At 34.7% G+C, this 18,944-nt stretch overlaps 1 protein-coding gene across 2 annotated transcripts in view; it reads right to left on the bottom strand.

Moving 5' to 3' along the window:
• Positions 1 to 18,944, bottom strand: part of LOC136031792 (glutamine-dependent NAD(+) synthetase-like) — a 131,112-nt gene that overhangs the window by 73,940 nt on the left and 38,228 nt on the right. For both annotated transcript variants that reach the window (XM_065711577.1, XM_065711578.1), the window contains exons 3-5: positions 4,476 to 4,646; positions 2,927 to 3,011; positions 1,152 to 1,297 (exon numbers count right to left, since the gene is read on the bottom strand). In XM_065711577.1, the coding sequence (XP_065567649.1) occupies positions 1,152 to 1,297; positions 2,927 to 3,011; positions 4,476 to 4,646 (402 nt within the window). The remainder of the gene's footprint in view (positions 1 to 1,151; positions 1,298 to 2,926; positions 3,012 to 4,475; positions 4,647 to 18,944) is intronic.

Below are 18,944 nucleotides of genomic sequence, written 5' to 3' on the forward strand. Positions count from 1 at the left end.
CGGTGTTGCACTCTCGCCTCACCTCAACTCAAAGTGATCAGCTCGAGAGTATCCAAAAGCGAGCGTGCAAAACTATCTAAAAAGCTCATTATGTTTCTTTTGAAAAAAGTTTCAGGGTATTATGTCTACTGACCCTTATAGAAAGAAAAAATGACTTGACGATAAAATTTGGCTCCAAATGTCTTTCATCTGAAACTCACTGAAATATTTTCCCTGAATATGTGTAATGACTGAAGTCCTCTGCTAAACAGTTTATCCGGTCGGTTGATCTCCAAATGCTAATCCTGCCATCTGCTTATTCGACTGATCCATCCCTGACTTCATTTCTACCTTAATTTGTACGTAATTTTAATTCTTGAGGTTATTTTAAGTGCAATATAAATAAATGAAGTAGCACGTAGGTGTTGTCATTAACATTGACGTGATTTTTGGCTATTATGGAGAATAAAGGAGTATTTGTTTTCAGAGAATTTCTGATTATATTCAGATATACTTAACTGTGAATAAGAATCTAAACTTGAACAAATTAAATCAAAATTCAATTCAACTTTATTCTGGATTTCTACTACGGAAACACAGAAATATCGCCTATTTTTAGAGCAGCAATGATTTACTTTGGTACTGATTATCTTCGGCAGAAAATACAAAGGATCACTGCATGATTTTATATATGCCCTATTCTTGGTACCGTCTGAGTAGGACGATACATAGTTAGCTGTAAAGAGAGTTACTGTAAAGGAGACTGAAACTTCTGAATAATCAAGTAATATTTTTACACAGTACTGTCACTCGGAATTTGGAGGGGGTGCACTTGAACGAAGGTACCCCAAATATCCATTATTTAATGAAAAGCCTGAAAGGTTAATCCGAAAGGGGAAAAGGGTGTTTCTCAAAATCAAGGGTGGAAACCTTGGGGGCACTATCCTCCCCCAAATTGACGTCATTTTTTCTATACACTTAAATTATTATTACACAGAGCTACATTGCACTATTACGCCTTCGGTAGCATAGTGGATTGATCTCTGCTTGGCAATAGGGGGCCCGGGTTTAATCCTAGACGTCCCAGAGTCAACACAAGGAAAAGATCTTGTAGTCAAAAAGCGTCGTTAATACAAAGACTAAACTACGTTGCACTAGTAAGGGTCTCTTACCTTTTTGGATGCCAGAGCTCTTCGCAAATTTCAAATCCAATACATGTATCAACTGTTGACAACACTGCATCGCCAAAAGGCACAGTTAACTGACCTGTAATCACTGAAATAAGGCGTGGAAGGAAGAAATCTTCAGTTTCTCTCACCTACGAAAATAAAACGGATGGTTCATTACGTGGGATATAAGCTCATTTAAGTGAGTCAATATGAATTTTCACAGCGTTTCGAGCCTATAAATATAAGAAGGTTTCTTAGCCACAATTTGTAGAGAAGGCCATAATCAACACTATAATTAAAATAAATAAACACAGTTTGGCTTACTATGACAGAGTCTCTATAAAAGTACCCGAAGGGTCAACCGAATGATCGACGTTACCCTTGCCAAGAAGTTTAGAAGAAAAACCGATGTTTAGGTCACTAGTTAAATGTCACTTAATCAAGCAAAACCAACTGCATGACAGTTATTGACTAAATTTAAAATGATTTTCCGTCGAAACAAATAAACACGGTTCAGCACACTCTAAAGCAAAGTTCTCAAAAAGGATGGCAAATTTCGCAATACAAAACCGACTAAATAAAATCGCTAATCCAGTTCCAACTTGTACTTCCGACTGACCGAGAAATTCCAGAAATCACCCTATGAAAATTCTCGAAAAAATTCTCAAGCGAATATATATCTAAAAGGAATATTGGTTGTAAATTTTTAGTATTACATAAACAGGAAGCTATTACTTATTTTGAACACATAATTTTTGGCTAGAGAAATGAGCTCATTAAGCTGAAGCACCTCAAATATCCCCCCAGCCCCCTAGACGAAATTTTTTTAGATAGCCATTTTGCACAACATAGTTGAAAGGTCCAATATCTATGCTTTTGGGGATCAATCCCCATTCTCACAGCCCCGAGGAAAAGTCTGTAGGCCATGAAGTTTGCCCATTGCTTACATATAGTATTTATTATTGGGAAGTATACAAACATTTTTAGGGAGGGAAATTTTCCACGGGGACAACTTTCCGTAAGAAGGGAAATTTTCCAGAATTCCTTTACGAAATTCTTTTTATTTGTCTTACTTTCTCTTTGTCAACTCAAATTTATGTGTGGAGATGCTAAGGGGAACTGCCCAGGGGAAATATTCACCGGGTTGGAATTGTCTAGAGGATCTTTCCGTAGAGGATTTTCCACGGGAGAAATTCTCCATGGGCGAGTTTTCCGCGGGATAAATTCTCAACGGGAATTTTCTGCGGGAGCAATTTTCTAGTGGAGGGAGGGATGATTTGCAGGGAAAATTTACAACGGATTTCCAGCATGATTTGAAAAACAATAAGAAATTAAAGTCTTTGTCAAATGAAAGTGTACTACGAAAAAATTTCAGCCAGAATCGTCCACAAGAAATTTTCCGCGGGGAATTTCCTCATAAAAATAATAATTTCTATTTGTTTTAAGCTTTGATATTTGATTCCAGATGAATGGTCAAAAAAGCACAATCTTCGGCAATCTGTCGTCTTTACTCTGTAAATATGTCCTAGCCTTTTCAACTTTTCATTCAATTATAGCCCTACAAAGAGGGATCGAAAAGCAGTTTAGGACTTTGTGAGCTGTTAAAAGAAAGGGCTTAAGCTGAATCTAATTAAATATGCAAAAAGCCAATTGGGCCGAGAAAAATAAGCAAAACTATCAGGGGGCTACATCAATACTAAACCCTACACAGAGACTTGATCAAGATGTATACAAAAACGTATGGCCTTGCCTTTGCTTTACCTTTCGCCCTGCCTTACCTTTCGCCAAGCTGTAAACCATCTGGTCTCTCGGTAATTTCCATCATCACAGAGAATCATCTTTGGTCTGACTAGCAAAATTTTCCTGGAAAATTTGGATATTAGCTTCCTTCGTCATACTAACCTCAATTAATACCTCAGTTTGCATTAAGCCTCAAATGTTTCTGAGGTGAAAAAACAATAATTTTATAAGATTTTCTTAATCCACGTCTACTAGCAAGTTATGTTAAATATAGATTATTATTCAATTTTGGGGTTTTAACCTCGGCTCAAACTTTATATTCGGATATTTCAGTTCAAATTTGGTTCAGAGGGTAACGGGACTACAGAAATTCAGTTTTACAGTCATTATAATAAGCTTTACAGTCAATATAAATTCAGTCATTATAATACGTTTTACAGTCATTATAAATTCAATCATTATAATAAGTTATTATGTTTAAACAGTAGAACTTGTGTATGACTTAGGTCTTTTATTTAAGAATAAACACGGTTAGACTACAAAAAACCTTAATATTTTTATCTAAAAATGCTACACTTGAAAATGTTAAGATATATTATGGATTACCACAAAGAGAGCTAAGGTCAAAATTTGACCTTAGAAATAAGATATAATAGAAACAGAAGAGACATCCAATAGAAATATAAAGATAAAGACAAAGTAGTTCAGAAAAAAACTCAGGTAAACTCAAGGAAATCCAGAATCATGGCCTACATAAATACCTTTTTTGTAGCATTTTCCATTGCTTTTAAGCTCACAGTTTCCGTATCCTTTCCACCTGTGGAACGAGCTATAGAATTAGGAATTTTTTTGGCAAAAATAGCTGCTTCTTTTTTCTAAATGCAACATGGTAAGTTGTTTCTCCATATTACCTCAATGTGGAAAAGTGATCCAGTGCCATTTACTCTCCCTTCAAATCAAACCTCCAAGTGATACAAGATGGGCGAGTATAATCAATGCATTGCTGCCACTTTTCCACCAACATAACCCTCTTATGAAGATTTGTTGAAAACAGTAACATAGCTGGAGATTTTGGCAATGTTCCAAGAACTGAAGCTGAGAGACTCACAAAACCCATTGAAAAATAAGAGATTTTGAGGGGGGCCTAGCAATACTTTTTCCAAGGGCTCAGAAATCTCTTGATCCAAGCTGCGGAAATCCCAAATATGGTTATACAAACTTATGATGGCCAACGTCAGTGCCTTTGTGAGGCCACAAAAGCAGATTTTCATTCCGAGGATAGGAGAACAGAGCAGAGTTTGATGTAGAGCAGAAGCTCAAAAACATCTCACGGCACTGGAATAGCTCCAGTCTTTTACATGGTAAGTTTTAATTTGTTGATACCAATCAATTATATAACGCACGTGTTTTCAAAGGAATACAGTTAAACATGTACTCAAAACCTGACTCGAATTTGGAGCCAAACTACTTTTTTTCTTCTTTTTTTTTTTTTTTTTTTTACAGCACAAGATAATCAAGAGTATGTTCATAGTTTTTTGTGTGTGTGTGTGTGTTTTTTTTTTGTATTTTTTTAAGTTAAAAACTTACTTGTTCAGGAAAGCAACTCTACAGTTATAAGTCACATTCCTATGCATAACAGGCATACCAACATCAATTATTATATCCTGGCATGCAGGATGAACCAACAGTTCAGCAAGGACCTCCCAGCAGTGTAGTATCGTGTCATTCTCGTAGAAATGATCCTCACAACTGTAACCACTGGAACGAAAAAAAAAAAACATCGATAAGCAGAGAAATAAAAATATAAAACGCAAGAGTTCCATTACAGGACAAACTATCAACCTCAAACCTCAAGCCTCAAACCTCATTACAGGACAATGGGTGCCCACAGGGATTTTTACAAGACGGCTACAAATACATTTTTGGGAGGAGATTGGGCGATGTATGGTTTGAAAAGGAATTTTTGACAAACAATGGTGTTTTTGTTTAAATGCTACTAAGTGTTACCTTTTGTGCGAATTTCAGTGCTAAGGGGGAAAGATCAAATACCCCCCTCCCTCGCTTTCTGGGCATTAATAGTACTGAAATAAATGGACATCGGAAATAGCCCCAGCATTGTAATATTTATTTACATAATTTACGCAAACAGTATTTTTTGTATATCTAACATTATTTATAACATTTATTTTCAGCCGTAGATGGACAAAGAATCAAGTCTAGGGAGAAATCAAAAGATTAAAGATGAAAGACTGGGGATTAAAAAATAAAATCCCTGGGTCACAGCATTTTCTGAAGGAATATGCCCTTTGAACCACGAATATGGTTGTCCTACTTCTTTTGTGCATGTTATTAATTATCATATATAACAATTATTAGAATATATTATAATACATATATACATATATATATATATATATATATATATATATATATATATATATATATATATATATATATATATATATATATATATATATAATGAAATGCAAATTTGAACCTTGCACTTGTAAATAGTGACCAGGACATTTTTGTTAAAGTGGGTTAAAGTCAGCGGGATAAAAGCCATAAATATAATCCAAAAATATCTAAAAGACAGTTTAAAATCTTATATCCAATTCTTCAGAATGAAACTTCATTCATTTACAGTTTTTTGGATGAAACTTCAATGTGCAGTTTATTCATTTATCTGACTTATAATGCTTCTTAAATTATCATTTGATTGACTTGAAGAGCATTTTTAAACTCCTTGCATTCCCAGCCGTAGAGCCTTGCGGGGGAGGGGTATGTTTGATGCTTTGACTTGCATTTTTTTTTTTTTTTGATAAATCTTACCTTACAGGACACAAAACAAATTAAAAATGATTCCAATCTGCAAATGTATAAATTTGTATGTTGAAAACTTTTTTTTCCCAATAAAAGTTTATCTATGTAATGTCACGAAATTTTACTCTTTAAAGCAAATTTTCTAAATTGTTTCCCCTACACACACTACGGTTATGGATAGGAGGGAAGACACCAGTTACAATGGAATGAGAATATTATATACGTAACATAACAAACATTTTTTTTTACTTGTATATATATATATATATATATATATATATATATATATATATATATATATATATATATATATATATATATATATATATATATATATATATAGTGTTTATTGTTATATATGTTCGCGTGTGTCCTTAGTAACAGAAATATGCTAATCCAATTCTTAGTAAAAATTAATTTTAAAATTTTTTTCCACAAAACAAGTTTTTTTAAAGAAAAGTAAAGAGCTGTATTATGCCAAAACTGAGCAGAAATTAAGTCAAATAATGTTCCAAGCGTAAAACTACCATAGATTACTATCAATAAACAAACGAAACTCAAAACGAACAGAAATTACAATAAATAACTGAGACACAATCAAAAAGAGCAAAAATAAACATGAGTAGGGTTAAAGGTCCCTATGCCTTCTCAACATCAGAACATAATTTGCGCTTTACTGGAAAAAAACGTTTAAATTTTTAACTTTTTTTACTTTTATAAATAAGAAAATATCAAAACTTTAAGGAAGAAATATAAATATATGTCAATTAAACTGACAATGCACGTTCAATTGTTTTTGTTTGATTTTTTTTTTTCAGTAAAACGCAAATTAATTTTTGCTTGGTTTGAGTTTGACTTGGTTATTTATTGTAATTTCTGGTCGTTGTAAGTTGCATTAATTTATTGATAGTGATTTGCGGTGGTTTTACGCTTGGAAGATAATTTGACTTTTCTCATTTTTGGCTTAAAGGAACTCTTTACTTTTCTTTGAAAAATTTGTTTTGTAGAAAGTTTTTTATATTAATTTCGGTTCGTTTTTTATTAATATACTTTTTTTATGGAAAAAAATATTATTTTATATCTTTTCAGTTTGTTTTTTTTTTCTGAAAGAATCCATAGTTTTGGTTGATATTTGTATATTGGAGAAACTTTTTCAAAATTTTTAATCCTAACAAAAATAGTATTGTCTAGTTAAGTTCATATCTCCTCAAGTTTACCTAAAAATAATAGTTGATACCTATCATAAGTCTATGATCTATTATTTCATATAGTCTGTTAGAAAAAAAAGGTTTATTAATTTTATACCTCCTGAAGTTGACCAGAAAAATAAAACTTAATATCATTCCCAAAAGATTCTATCTCTGCTTTTTGACAACCTAGATACACTTCCACTCTTTTTATTAATTTAAATTGTATCAATTGTATCAATCATAGATCAGAAGCATCAATAGTAGTAGCCCAAAAGTTTCAACTTAATACCCCCAGTCGTGCTCGATATATTGCTGAGGTGTCTTATTGGCAACCATCAACCCAATGCTTTTGATTTCGTTTAAAGCAACATTTGGTTTCAAAGCATAATGGGACAATTGCATAATTGTGGAGGGCTGACATGCCCAATATCCTAAAGACATAGTTGCTGTACCGGTCTACTATGCTGAACAAATAGCTGTTTTAAAAGTTTGACTGGATCCGTTTGGAAAATGAATGGGCTTGATAGAAGGGCTGCTTGCCCTCCAATCTCTTTTTACTCTTAAAAAGGGCACCAAAACTTTTAATTTTGATTCAAATTGGCTCCTTTAAAGTTTTAAGATACTTCTAGCTATTATAGAGTGGTGCTGCCTATGGATATTGCTTATATGCCATTTTGAAAACTAAAATGCATATGTTTTTTGTTTAATTGAAACACTTTCTGGCAAGTCCAAATTCCTCCGCAACTTACCTTTAAAGGTCTAACTTAATAATATAAGTTGTTCTTTAGATATTGCTTTGTCACCTTTTTGCAAGTCCTCATGCTCATAGTTTGTTTTAATTTAGTTGAACATCCGCCTAAATATTCCTTAAAAGCTTCACCTTAATACCCTTAGCTTGCGAAGTAAATATAGTTGTAACAGCATTAGTAGCAGTATGCACATATCACATTTGGTTTCATCAACATCCCCTTCAACACACGCTGAAAGCTTCAGCTTAATACCTTCAACCATTCCTGAAGCATGTCTCGTCCGCTTGACAATCTAATGTCCGCTTGACAATCTATGTGGACATACTGTGTTTCGAAATAGTTCCATACAGTTTCTATGCATCCGGAGTTTTTCGCCTTAATACCTTTAGTTTTAACAGCAGTATTAGTAGTAGCAGCAGTAGAATTAATTGTAGTAGCCTAAGCTTTAGTGCCAGTAGTAGTAATAGAAGTAGAATTAATTGTAGTAGCCTAAGCTTTAGTGACAGTAGCAGTAATAGAAGTAGAAATAATAGTAACAAGAATAATAGCGCGAGTAGAAGCAGTAGCATCAGTATGAAAATATTTTCTTGTGGTTACTTCAACATCCCTCACAACAAGTCCTCTTAGTTTCAACTTCACACATTGCTAAGACATTGCCGTTACATCCTTTTGACAACCTGCATACAGACGGCATGTTGTGATTCTGTTCATCTCCTCCCCCCCAAAAAAAAAAAATTCCATGAAAATTTCACCTTCATACCCTTAGGCATAGTTATAGGCATACTTTAGCCTAGTAATATCGATATTACTAGTAATAGTATAGAACAGCGGTAGTTCTACTAGCAGCAGTAGCATTAACATATTGCCTTTTGGGGATTAGGACACCCCTTTCATCAAGTCCTAGAAATTTCCACCATCGATCTCAATACTCTTAGCCCAAAAAGTAGTTGCCATAGAAGTAGTAGTAGAATTAATAGTAAATTTAGCAGTAACAGTAATATTAGCAGTAGGGTGAACACATTGCCTTTTGGTGAGAAGATAAGTATTCTCCCTTTCACTTTTTAAGCATTGTCTGAAAATTCCAACTTAATATCCAAATCAATTCTCGATATACGCTATTTTGACAATGTGCATGCACGTAGGGCCTTATGATTTCACTCAAATTTTCCCTCAATACTGTAAATGGAGTAGTGTGGTAGTAATAGTGGTGGTAGTTGTGTTAGTATTGTTAGCGAGTAAATATTGACTTTTCGATCATCCCCTTATCATTTCCTGAATTTTCCAAATTAATATACTCAGTTATTCCTGTTTTCTCCTTGCCCTCCAATCATTTTCGACTCTTATAAATGGGCACTAAAAATTCCGACTTCCAATCAAATGAGCTCCATCGGATCCAAAATTTATACGACCATCCGTTCCATAGAAACCTTATATGCCCCGGGACATAACTTACAACTCTTGCCCATGGGCCCGGGGGATTGTGTCGACGGTAAAGACATTGTTATATAATTTTTGGACTATTGGTACTAACAATTTCAATTGAATGCATTTCGGGAAAAGAGGATGTCATGGGGGGAGGCTAGTACCTCTTCATAATGTTTGACTATTTAAAAGGAACCAGAACTATACATTTCCAATTAAATGAGCCTCTTCTAAAGTTTACACGACCACCCCTTCCATAAAAACCTTATATGACCCCTGGGGCATAGCTTTCAACACTTGCCCCTAGAATTTGGGGAATCCTGTCAACCCCAAAGACCTTATTATATGATCTTTGGAATTTTTTTGAACAAATAGCTATTACAAAATTTCTGTCAGATACATTTTTTGAAAATCAATCAATCAATAATTTTATTGACCCATATAAAATAACACGAAACTGCCCATATGGAGTATAGGAAAAAAAGTGAAGAGAAAAAAAAAGAAAAATCAGACTATGATAAACAATACTAAATATACGCACTAAAATATGGGTGGCTACGGTCTAGAGATGAAACAAATTCGGCACGTCGTTGATCCACAGCTACAAATGGATCAGTAACACCATATAGTTGCGTAACTTTGCAGTTACGAGCCCAAAGAGGAAGACTTAGAAGATACTTTGCATACTTGCAATATAGCTTACGGATTGTCCGTAAATTGGTCATGGTAAATGGCTTCCTAAAAGGAGCTAGGGCTAGGACATGAGGGATTGTGTAAGCGTTATAGAGTCTAGCCAAAACATTCTTACTGTAACGTGTTTTAGCACTAACTAGTAGTCCATAAGCTATTCTAGCCTTTGTGCTGAAATGCACACGTACTTTTCAGGTTAGTACCAAGGGGTAAACCCAGATAAGTTAGGGATGATGAAAGTTCAATATCAGAATAACCCAAAGGACTCATTTAGAGTTGAACTTAATACATTTACTCTTACTCGGATTGAATTTTAGACCAATATCGTTATACTCCTCACTTAAACTTGCAAAATTCTTCTCTATTAAAGCCAGGGTTCTACTCAAATTAAGAATATATTCAGCATAATTCAAAAGCGATAGGTCCAAGCCACAAAAAATAAAGCTCATTTCAACTTTCTTCTGGGCATCGATAACACTGTTGTTAAATAGCAAATACAATGTGGGGGGTGGCTACCCCCGATCACTTTGACTATTAAAAAGAGCAGTAGATGATCTGATTTCCGTACCAATGAGCCCCCTCTGGAGTTTATACGACCACCCTTTCCATAAAAACCTTATATGCCATCGGGGCATGACTTACAACCCTTGCGCTGAGGTCTGCGGTGGGCTTCATCCTCAAAGACAAAATTTCTAGACCTCTAAACAACGCTAAACAAAATGGCTATCTCAAAATTTTGATGAAATGTGTTTTGGGAATTGACGGGTATGGGGGGGGGCTTGTCATCCTCCATTCACTTTTGACTATTAAAAAGGGCACTAGCCCTTTCAATTTCCAATCAAATGAGCCTTTTTCGAAGTTTCTCCGAAACCATGTGATCATCTCAAAATGTCCATCAGATGCATTTCAGGAAAATATGAAGTGTGGGGGGGGGTATCCGTCCTCCGATTACTTTGGACCTTAAACAGGACATTAGAGATTCTAATTATCAATCCAATTAGCCCACTCCGAAGTTTATACAATGACACTTTCTACAAAAACTTTATATGGCCCCAGGGCATAATTTACAACCCTTGCTATGATGGCTGGGGGGGGGGGGGTCGTCATCCTCAATGACTTAATTTTCGGAACTACGCTGAGCAAAATACCTGTCTCAAAATTTTGATTGGACGGGTTTGGGGAATAGGTGGGCGTGGGAGGGGGTTTAGTTGCCCTTCAATGACTTTCGACACTGACCCTCTGGTCTAAGAAAAACCTGGCAAAAAATAATAATAATAATACATTGTGCCCAAAAAGTCATGTTTTGGTTTTAAAGTATTCGAAAGGCCACTGAAAAGTGTGTATCCAGATTCCAGTTCATCTCACTGAGACTTCATGCTCAATAGGACATATTTGACAAAAAAAAATTATTCTCAATTCTCTTTAGAAGATATACAGCCAAACTGGCCTACCATGACAAAACAAAGAAGAAAATTTCGATAATAAGAATGGGCCCATGGCCAGAAGAAAGAGACAGACAATAGTTACATCTGTCAAACAGTTCGTGGTAACGAACTATATAGTAAGGAGCGACCCGGCTCAATAGTAACCAAAACTCTAAAAAATGGAATTTTGATACCAATAGCTACATCAAAAGAATCGAATTTTAATGCTGATTTTAAATATATAAGTTTCATCAAGATCAGTTATACCCATCAAAAGTTACGAGCCTGAGAAAATTTGCCTGATTTTAGAAAATAGGGGGAAACACCCCGTAAAAGTCATATAATCTTAACGAAAATCACACCATCAGATTCAGCGTATCAGAAAACCCTATTGTAGAAGTTTCAAGCTCCTATCTACAAAAATGTGGAATTTTGTATTTTTTGCCAGAAGGCAAATCACGGATGCATGTTTATTTGTTTTTTTGTTGTTTTCTTTTGTTTTTTTCCAGGGGTGATCGTATCGACCCAGTGGTCCTGGAATGTTGCGAGGGCTCATTCTAACGGAAATGAAAAGTTCTAGTGCCCTTTTTAAGTGACCAAAAAATTGGAGGACACCTAGGCCCCCTCCCACGCTAATTATTTTCCCAAAGTCAACGGATCAAAATTCTGAGGGAGCCATTTTATTCACCGTAGTCGAAAAACCTTATAACTATGTCTTTGAGGACGACTTACTCCCCCACAGTCCCCGTGGGAGGGGCTACAAGTTAAAAACTTTGACCAGTGCTTACATACAGTAATGGTTATTGGGAAGTGTATAGACGTTTTCAAGGGGATTTTTTGGTTGGGGGAGGAGTTGAGAAGACGAGGATATGTTGGGGGAGCTTTCCATCGAGAAACTTGTCATGGGGGAAGAAAATTTCAATGAAGGGAGCGCAAGAATTTCTAGAATTATTAAAAAAAAAAACAATGGAAAAATAAATATGAAAAAGTTTTTTCAACTGAAAGTAAGGAGAAGCATTAAAACTTAAAATGAAGAGAAATTATTACGCATATGAGGGGCTCACCTCCTCCTAATACCTCGCTCTTTACGCTAAAGTATTTTTAGTAGTTTCAACTATTTATTCTACGGCTTTTGTGATTCAGGGGTCATTCTTAATGAATTGGGACAAAATTTTAACTTTAGTGTAAAGAGCGAGGTACTGACGAGGGGGTGAACCCCCTCATATATGTAATAAAAACATGAGGACACAAAAGTTCGTTACGTAAGCTAATTTATAAGTTACGTATATCCTTTACTAATAAAAACATTCGAAAAAAATTTAAAGTTCTAGTTGCCTTTTTAAGTAACCAAAGAATCGGAGAGGAGCTAGGCTTCCTCCCCCGCTCCTTTTTTCTCAAAATCATTCGATCAAAACTATGAGAAAGCCATTTAGCCAAAAAAAATAAATATGCCAATTTCGTTTTAGTTACTTCTCTGCGGAGAGCCAAAATCAAAACATGCATTGATTCAAATACGTTCAGAAATTAAATATATAAAAAATAAGTTTTTTTAACTAAAAGTAAGGAGCGACATTAAAACTTAAAACGAAAAGAAATTATTTCGTATATGAAAGGGGCTGCTTCCTCATCAACGCCCCGCTCTTAACGCTAAAGTTTTTTACTGTTTTAAAAAGAAGAGTTGAGAGAAAAAGTCAAACTTTAGCGTAAAGAGCGGGGCGTTGATGAGGAAGCAGCCCCTTTCATATACGAAGTAATTACGAAATAGAGCATCTGGCCTTGCTAGACGCAGTAGCACTTATGACGCTGCAACATAATTTGCAAAGAAAATTACCAATTAGTTCTTAACTTGCTCATTTATCTTTACCCTTAAATTTTCAACAACATTGCCACTAAAGAGGTTCCCAAAATACCACAAGGTTTAAACATGCATTTTCAAATCAAACCTAAACCTACATCTTGAACATAAGATCTAACAGTTCGTGGTAACGAACTGTAGTAAGGAGCGATCCGGCTCAATAATAACCGAAACTCTAAAAAATGAAATTTTGATACCAATAGCTACATCAAAAGAATCGTATTTTAATGCTGATTTTAAATATATAAGTTTCATCAAGATCAGTTATACCCATCAAAAGTTACGAGCCTGAGAAAGTTTGCCTCATTTTAGAAAATAGGGGGAAATACCCCCTAAAAGTCACAGAATCTTTACGAAAATCACATCATCAGATTCAGCGTATCAGAGAACCCTATTGTAGAAGTTTCACGCTCCTATCTACAAAAATGTAGAATTTTGTATTTTTTGGCAGAAGGCAGATCACGGATGCGTGTTTATTTGTTTGTTTTTGTTGTTGTTTTTTCCCAGGGGTGATCGTATCGACCCAGTGGTCCTAGAATCTTGCGAGAGGGCTCATTCTAACGGAAATGAAAAGTTATAGTGCTCTTTTTAAGTGACCAAAAATTGGAGGGCACCTAGGCCCCCTCCCACGCTAATTATTTTCCCAAAGTCAACGGATCAAAATTCTGAGATAGCCATTTTATTCAGCGTAGTCTAAAAACCTTATAACTATGTCTTTGGCTACGACTTACTTCCCCACAGTCCCCGTAGGAGGGGCTACAAGTTACAAACTTTGACCAATGCTTATATATAGTAATGGTTATTGGGAAGTGTACAGAAGTTTTCAGGGGGATTTTTTGGTTGGGAGAAGGTGTTGGGAAGAGGGGGATAAGTTGGGGGAGCTTTTCATCGAGGAATTTGTCATAGGGGAAGAAAATTTCCATGAAGGGAGCACAGGATTTTCTAGCATTATTTGAAAAAAAAACAATGAAAAAATAAATATGAAAAAGTTTTTTCAACTGGAAGTAAGGAGCAGCATTAAAACTTAAAACGAACAGAAATTACTACGTATACGAGGAGCTCACCTCCTCCTAATACCTCGCTCTTTACGCTAAAGTATTTTTAGTAATGTCAACTATTTATTCTACGGCTTTTGTGATTCAGGGGTCATTCTTAATGAATTGGGAAAAAATTTAAGTTTTAGTTTAAAGAGCGAGGTACTGACGAGGGGGTGAGCCCCTCATATATGTAATAAATAGACGAGAATACATCTATGCTACATCTTTTGCTAATAAAAACATTCGTAAAAAATTAAAAGTTCTAGTTGCCTTTTTAAGTAACTAAAAAATCGGAGGGCAACTAGGCTTCCTCCCCCGCTCCTTTTTTTCTCAAAATCATTCGATCAAAACTATGAGAAAGCTGTTTAGCCAAAAAAATAAATATGCAAAATTCGTTTTAATTATTCCTCTGTGGAGAGCCAAAGTCAAAACATGCATTGATTCAAAAACATTCAGAAATTAAATAAAAAAAAACACAAGTTTTTTAACTGAAAGTAAGGAGCGACATTAAAACTTAAAACGAACAGAAATTACTTCGTATATGAAAGGGACTGCTTCTTCATCAACACCCCGCTCTTTACGCGAAAGTTTTTTACTGTTTTAAAAAGAAGAGTTGAGAGAAAGAGTCAAACTTTAGCGTAAAGAGCGGGGCGTTGATGAGGAAGCAGCCCCTTTCATATACGAAGTAATTTCTGTTCGTTGTAAGTTTTAATGTCGCTCCTTACTTTAGTTAAAAAACTTGTTTTTTTTTATTTAATTATAGAAAAGGTTCCAGGGCTTATTTCACGTGGAAAATTCTCCCCACATTCAAAAATTGAGCAGCCAAAGAAAAAACACGACAAATAATAATAATGAAAAAGAGAAGGGATTTGGGAACATTCTACCAATATTCTGAAATATAGGCACAATATATATGGTACAGAATATCCTATAGTTTTAAATTTCAGTTTATACAATTTTATTTCAGTTAATTAATTAAATTTCGCTTTTTTCGGGGGGGGGTGAGTTATCGTATCAGGGCAAGATAAAGGTTGAGAAAAATCAGTTGGAAATACGAAACTATTGGCTAGTATAAAAGGGTTGTCGTATGATGGAAGTGTACAGAGAAAACAGACCGGGACTACGAAGCACGAGCAATTCCTTCTCGTGGACTTGATCTGGAACAAACATTCATAGTACATGATACCAGTTCACCCCTTGCAATCGAGAACTCGTCCGCTAGGAATTTTGATATTTAGAAGGACTTTGTGACTCAGAGCTCTTATTTTAAATCTTGACCGGCATTAAGCCTCTTATTTTCCTTTTTAAATCAATCTATTGATTCATAGAATTTTGTTAGAGCTCATACCATATGCTCTCTTGGCTCTTAGCTCTTCTCGCCTCGTCACAAGTGCCATATGAGCTCTTAGCTCTTGTTTTTATAAGTAAATTAAGCTAGTTTCGGACAGGAGTCGATCTTCTGTAGCCGTATCTCAAATCAGCCAATGAGGTTTTTTCTTTTTTTTTCAAACAAATTAATCTGTTCCGACAGGAGCCGATCTTCGACAGCCGGATCTCATTTCAATTTTTTTTTTTTTTTTTTTTTTTTTTTTTTTTTTTTTTTTTTTTTTTTTTTTTTTTTTTTTTTTTTTAAGTAAATTAAGCTAGGTTCTAACCGGAGTAGATCTTTGGCAGCCGGATCTAATATCATAAATGACAGTCCTGAGACAAATAAATATCGAATTAAATTCTAAGCCTTAAATAAAGACACTATTCAAGAATTAGACAGAAGTCAGATTATTATTAAATATTAATGTGTACAAGTGTTTTATAGTATAAACACGCAATCATCGAACACATTAAGAAGATACAAATATACAAATGAATATAAACAACTTTTTATGTGTTTTTGAAGGTTTTTTTTGGAGAAAAAATATTCTTTTTTAAAGCAGCTTGAAAAAACTGCTTGACCAACCACAATTGTTATTTGTTCGTATATATTAGTCACGACCCGTTTCAAAAAAGGTGAAAAATTACTCATTGAGGTTTTCATTATAATAATATTATGTATATGAATTAAAAAAAAAATTATGGACATTATTTTACGGAATTTCCTTCCCTTGCCCGGAATGGGAATTGAACCAGCATTCCCCCGATTAGTAGGCACAGCTGCTTCCTCTATACCGGCACAAGGGTAATTGCCAGCATTATTTTAAGGGGTGATGATTATAGAAAGAATCATAACTTGCTGTGTCAAAATGTAGTTCATACAAAGTAGGGGTAAGTTAGCCTAGGAAAACATTGACAGGTTAAGAAAGCTTTAAGCAGGCAGGCCTGATGGATATTAGGCAGACTTTATTCCGCTTGTAAATTAAAAATTAAACAAGAATAGTAAGGAGCAAATGGCCAATAGTAATATTTGTACCAGCTGGAAGACGGTAACACCGGTTTTGCCGATTTGTCTGAGCTCTAGTCTGATAGTATGGTCACTAAACTGTTTTGATTTGCTAAAATTTTATTTTAATAGCGGGTCTGAACTCTACATGGTAGATGGGGACCACAAGGGGGCACAAGGATATGACAAAGCGTTCTGGCAAAAGATCTCTGTAGCCCGCGATGACTCGAGGATACTCGTTCTATTCGTCACTGAAAGTGGCTTTAGTCACGACTAGGATAGCTGTTCATCATAAATATTGCTTTTTTTTCCTTTTTTTTTTAGTGAATAATGTTTATTCTGGACTGTAAAAGTTCTCAGGAGAAAAAAGAAATTATTCTTTGCAATTTTTTTGATGCGTACAAATATTCTTCATGTCGCAACTCATCGAGTTGAAATCTATTTCTTTCTACCGCAGTAAATTTCAATATTGTTAAATGTTGTCAGTAAAATCTGGTGCATTCAATCACACTGAATTTGATTATTTTCGAAAGGAATAGGAAAATTTAACTTCTACAGTTCTGTTTCATGCCGTGTAGTGAAAGACGCATTGAGCAATTAAAAAAAAAACTTTTTGGAAGCATGACCTTACATACAAAGAAAATGCTATTTTGCTATTTCTCTCGTTCATCTTCTACCAGAGCTTGTTTTTAAGCTAGGTTCTGACAGGAGTTGATCTTCATTAGCCGAAATTCATGTCAGCCAATGAGTGTTTTTTTTTTAAGTAAATTAAGCTAGTTTCGGACAGGAGTCGATCTTCTGTAGCCGGATCTCACGTCAGCCAATGAGGTTTTTTCTTTTTTTTCAAATAAATTAATCTAGGTTCTGAAAGGAGTCGATGCTCGATAGCCGGATCTCATTTTAATCAATGAGTTTTTTTGTTGTTTTTTTTAAGTAAATTAAGGTAGATTCTAACCGGAGTAGATCTTTGGCAGCTGGATCTCATATCATAGATGACAGTCTTGAGATAAATAAATATCGAATTAAATTCTAAGCCTTAAATAAAGACACTATTCAAGAATTAGACAGAAGTCAGATTATTGTTAAATATTAGTATGTACAAGTGTTTTACAGTATAAACACGCAATCAACAAACACATTAAGAAGATACAAATATACAAATGAATAAACAACTTCTTATGTTTTTGAAGTTTTTTTGAGAAAAAAAAATTCTTTTTATAAAACAGCTTGGCCAACCACAATTGTTATTTGTTCGTTTAAGTTAGTCACGTTTTCATTATAATAATATTATGTTAAAAAAACTAATTAAAAAATTATAGAATTTATCATTGGATTTGTGACACTTCCCTTGCCCGGTATGGGACTTGAACCTGCATTCCCCTGATTGGTAGGCACAGCTGCTTCCACTATACCGGCACAAGGGTAATTGTCAGCATTATTTTAAGGGGTGATGGTTATAGAATGAATCATAACTTGCTCTGTGTCAAAATGTAGTTCATACAAAGTAGGGGTAGGTTGGCCTAGGAAAACCTTGACAGGATAAGAAAGCTTTAAGCAGACAGGCCTGATGGATATTATGCAGACTTTATTCCGCTTGTAAATTAAAAATTTAACAAGAATAGTAAGGAGCAAATGGTCAATAGTAATATTTGTAACAGCTGGAAAACCGTAACACCGGTTTTGCCGATTTGTCTGAGCTCTAGTCTGATAGTATGGTCACTAGACTGTTTTAATTTGCCGAAAGTTCATTTTAATAGTGGGTCTGAGCTCTCCATGGTAGATGGGGACCACAAGAGGGCAAAAGGATATGATAAAGCGTTCTGGCAAAAGATCTCTGTAGCCCGCGATGACTCGAGGATATTTGTTCTACTCGTCACTGAAAGTGGCTTTAGTCACGACTAAGATAGCTGTTCATCATACATATTGTGGTTTTTTCTTCTTTTTATTTTTCTTTTTTTTTGGTGAATAATGCTTATTCAGAAATACAAAAGTTCTCAGGAGTAAAAAGAAATTATTCTTTGCAATTTTTTGCGTACAAATATTCTTCATGTCCCAACTCATCGAGTTGAAATCTATTTCTTTCTAACGCAGTAAATTTCAATACTGTTAAATATAGTAAGTAAAATCTGATGCATTCAATCACACTGAATTTGATTATTTTCGAAAGGAATAGGAAAGTTTACTTTCGGTTGTGAAAAGAGGAATTATTCTATCCTTTAATGCAAGTATCATTTTTATGGTAGGACGCATAGATGTTTCTTGTAAGCCATTGGAGCCTTTCCAAAATCTTTTGCTAACAAATAATGCTTCACAAGGTAGTGTTCGGAGCGCCTGAAAAGACTCATAGGTCTGAATTAAATTGAAGATGAAACTTTTTATAATTAATATAAAAATATTACGTATATCTTCAGTAATGTCAGGGATATAGATTGTGAGCCTTTCAGATAGGCATTGTTAGATATCTAGAAGTAAAAAATCAGTGAATGCAGTTT

Source organism: Artemia franciscana, chromosome 10 (genome assembly GCF_032884065.1).
Source record: "Artemia franciscana chromosome 10, ASM3288406v1, whole genome shotgun sequence".
Classification (NCBI taxonomy): domain Eukaryota; kingdom Metazoa; phylum Arthropoda; class Branchiopoda; order Anostraca; family Artemiidae; genus Artemia; species Artemia franciscana.